General features: G+C 36.9%; 1 protein-coding gene across 1 annotated transcript; it reads left to right on the top strand.

Annotated features, from left to right (window-relative positions):
• Window positions 1-1,872: 1,872 nt before the first annotated feature.
• Window positions 1,873-2,853, top strand: LOC309544988 (taste receptor type 2 member 40-like; the record flags this gene model as incomplete). The annotated part of the gene is made up of 1 exon (XM_082244049.1): window positions 1,873-2,853. One exon carries the CDS (start codon window positions 1,873-1,875, stop codon window positions 2,851-2,853), a length of 981 nt encoding a protein of 326 aa, XP_082100175.1.
• Window positions 2,854-4,070: the final 1,217 nt, after the last annotated feature.

Below are 4,070 nucleotides of genomic sequence, written 5' to 3' on the forward strand. Positions count from 1 at the left end.
ACAGAGCCTAAAACTCATTACTCACATGTAATGAGAAATAGAAATCGATCTGTATCCTTCTAAACTTTCAAAAATTTATTTTAAACCTTATTTTTTTTTCATATATTGCACCGTCACGTGACCCCCCTCCCTTCTCTCTCTCTCTCTCTCTCAGGAAAAGCTGCTAGCCTAAACAAGGGTATGAAGGCAGGAGATCATGTTCTGTGAAGAATAGGAGGGATGAGGGTTGGGCTGGGCAGGTCTAGGCATGTCTAAACCGACAACCTTTTCAGGAAGTAAAAGACAGCTTAGCAAATTCAGATAAAGGGAGATAGCGTTGTTGGTGAAGAACAGGAAGAAGCTGTTTGTCTAGTTTAGCCACTTCCCTCAAACCGACATGTGTAAACAGTGTTCGAATCACACATGTGAGGTATCATAACAATCGCCAGAATGAGAGCAATAATTCTAGTAAAAGACCTCCTCTGTAACTCAAAACTGGTAACCGTTAAAAAATGTTAAAGCGATGCCTATGATGTTTTTTTAAGTACCGTAGTTTGTCGCCATTCCACGAGTGTGCACAATTTTAAACTGTCATATGCTAGGTATCTTTTTACTTGGCGTGACATCATCTTTCACAATGAACAAAAAAATTGGGCTAACTTTACTGTTTTGTTTTTTTTTTATTTAGTGAAATGTATTTTTCCCAAACAAATTGCGTTTGAAGGACAGCTGTTGCAAATATCACGTGATAAAAAATATTGCAACGAACGCCATTTTATTCTCCAGAGTCTTTGCTAAAAAAAAAAAAATATATATATATATATATATATACATATATATATATATATATATATATATATATATTGTTTGGGGGTTCTAAGTAATTTTCTAGCAAAAAGTACTGATTTTATCTCATAAATAACACGTGTCAGAAATAGGTTTGATCCTTAAGTGGTTAGATAAGACTTTCTAAGTTAGACAAGCAGCTAGCCAGAAAATGAATAATGTCAAATATAAAGATATTTAACATACTACTAATAGGAAAAATTTCATTTTTGACTAGAGTTTCCCTTTAAGATAAAAAACATTCTGTGTGCAGCAGGCCCCCCTGAGCCCCATCTCAATCCAGCGATGTTGCAGTATTGTCTCGGCTGCCTGGGACTCTCCCACCTGATTGACTGAGACGGCAGTGTGGCGCCATTGGCTCCTGCTGCTGTCTATCAAATTCAGTGAGCCAATGAGGAGAGAGAGGGGACGGGGGCGAGACGCAGCTCCATGTCTGAATGGACACATGGAGCTGTGTCTCGACTTGCATGCCCCCATAGCAGGAGGAAGGGGCCAGAATCGCCGGCCGAGGGACCCAAGAAGAGGAGGATCTAGGCTGCCCTGTGCAAAACCAATCCACAGAGCAGGTAAGTATTACATGCTTGTTATTTTTAAAGAAAAAAACTGAGACTTTAGTATCACTTTAAGGAGGCAGAACCAGTATAGGAATCATTGCTTGCAGACAGCAAGGTATTGTGGGATATAGTGTTCTTAGAAATGAAAAGTAATTAGTAGAGGAAAAGCTGCAAAACATGCAGGGAATCCAGGAAATTGTGGAAAGAGATGGCCAGCAGACAGGCAGCACTTACAACACGAAAGGAGATTTTTCAAGTAAGCTTGTGTTGGATTGTGAAAATAACTATTCTTTGTATTGGTATTACAAAGTGTATGTTGTGACCATATAATTCTTTTAATGTGTTATTTTTTTGGCTTTGACAGGTGAGCATATTGCTTTTAAAGGGTATAACAATAGATGGATCAAAGATGCAAGACAGAAGCCATTGCTTGCAAAGTCCTCTGTGTAATATTTGCAATTTTTAAAATCAAATAATCTTACATGAATAATCAATGCCGCCTACATTTGTTTTGGTTTCAATGATAATACTGGGTATAAGCACCATCATGGGAGTGTTCACCAACTCACTTATTGTGCTTGTCAATTTTGTAGACAAAGTTAAAGGTAAAAAGCTCAACCCATCTGACCTAATTTTGGTCACCCTAGGTTCCTTTAACATTGTTTTCCAGTTCATAATGCTGATCAATGACTATTTGAGCTTCCTGGACCGAGACCTCTACAGCTCTGATCAGATCTACACTTTATTTACTGTCCTATTGATCCTTCCTATATTTTCAAGCTTTTGGTTCACGGTTTGTCTCTCTATCTACTACTACTTGCAGATTGTCATATTTACTCATCCCTTTCTAATTCGGTTAAAGTTGGGGGTCTCACAGTTAATACCAAAGTTACTGATGGCCTCAGTTTTTACATCTATAGCTAATGGCCTCCCTGCTGCATTGAACCGGCACAAGGATCACCTCTATTTAAACATGTCAACAAATCAGAGTTTGGAAGTCACTGTTCCTAAAGTGAATGCTGTGTACATGCTACCCAGTACTGTCATTAGCTGCTCCCTTCCATTAGCTCTTATTGGTGTTGCTAATGGCATGATCATCAAGTTATTAGTTACACACAGTCACAAGGAGGATAGAAATGTCCAAGGGGACCTCAGTCCAAGAGCTGAAGCTCGCAGATCTGCAGCCAGGACAATTGCATGCCTCCTTCTTCTTTATATTTCATTCTATGTATCTGAGGTTCTTCTCTTTATAGACACCTTCCCCAGGAACAGTTCCGGCTTCTGTGCCTGTTTGATTGTAATATACAGCTATCCTCCTGCTCAGTCAATTGTTCTTATTCTCGGATGTCCCAAACTGAAACAATTGTCTTTTGGTTTGCTACAATATCTATTCAGGAAAGGACAGCCTAAATCACAGAAGATTTTCTGCATAAAACTCCATCCACATCATACATTTCACATCATTGCACAGTGACCGTTTACAGTGATAATAATAAAACATTACATACTATATATAGGATATTCTGTGATCATTCTTTTTACAATGCACTTTCAACAAACAAAGAATCAGAAAAACATTATAAGTGAAAGACAAAGAATCCATACTAAATATAAATAAAAATCTAAAAGTAAAAATTTTTTTGATCAAGCGCCTAGGCATTCAGTGGTTAAATCGTCAAACTAAAAAGGGTAAATCACCACAAACTGCTGCTAATTCACTGCAGATGTACTAAATCAAGATAAAAAAAACATAAAATAATCAACGCATGTTTGTATCCCTCTCCAGTTGACTAAACATTTATAATCAATATATAAAAAGTGCTATTATATCACGTAAATTTCAATTCATAAGCATTGTTATAAAATTAGTGTAAAGAACTAGAAAAAATCTTACATGCAATGTACACTGTGCAAAAGAAAAAAGTGCAAGTGCAAAATAAATTAGCAAAAATTCTTAAATGTCACAAAAATTGTATAAATAATTAAAAAATGTTTGATGTAATAAAAAAATTTATAAACATATCAATAAAAATTTTCAATTCATATAGAAAAATCATGTGAAAAAATAATAAAAGACAGTCAGTGATTGAAAGTTCCAAAGTGCAGAAAGTGCCAACATATATAATTCACTTGATGCTCTGTCTTCTGTGTCCACTCGTGTAAGACAACCAATGTGCTCTTTCCACCGTATCCCCCAAAACTAACTTACCAGATAAGAAGCCGGTCAAATTATACAAACACGCTTCAAATAGTATCAATATTTTCCAGCAGGTAGGTCTAAAATTCACAGATTGATCTTCCCACTTTGTCCATGGATATTATATTCTCAGAGGTATATCAGGTAGGGTTTTAAGAAAAGATAAGGAAGGATCCCATAGTGTAAATCCGAATGATAAATGATTTATTAAAAAATGTTTAAAAGCACTCACATTCCTGTGTGTCTACCCGACACTAGGGTGATTCACGTATCAATCTCTCACTCCGGCTCCAGCTGTGAGCCCGGAGTTTCAGGCAATGCTGCGTTGCGGTGTTGGTCGGCGTCCTGGCCCCGCCCTACTAGTTTCGTCACGCGACTTCCTCACGGAGTAGTAAATGAAAATCTGTTCCCTGTTTTTTTGTAGATTGTATTTTTATTAAATGAAAATTTTATTAACTTGCATTACAGGTATTAGAGACGTTTATAGCAAAAAT

Source organism: Pelophylax lessonae, assembly GCF_965119305.1.
Source record: "Pelophylax lessonae genome assembly, chromosome: 1".
In the NCBI taxonomy this organism is placed as follows: Eukaryota; Metazoa; Chordata; class Amphibia; order Anura; family Ranidae; genus Pelophylax; species Pelophylax lessonae.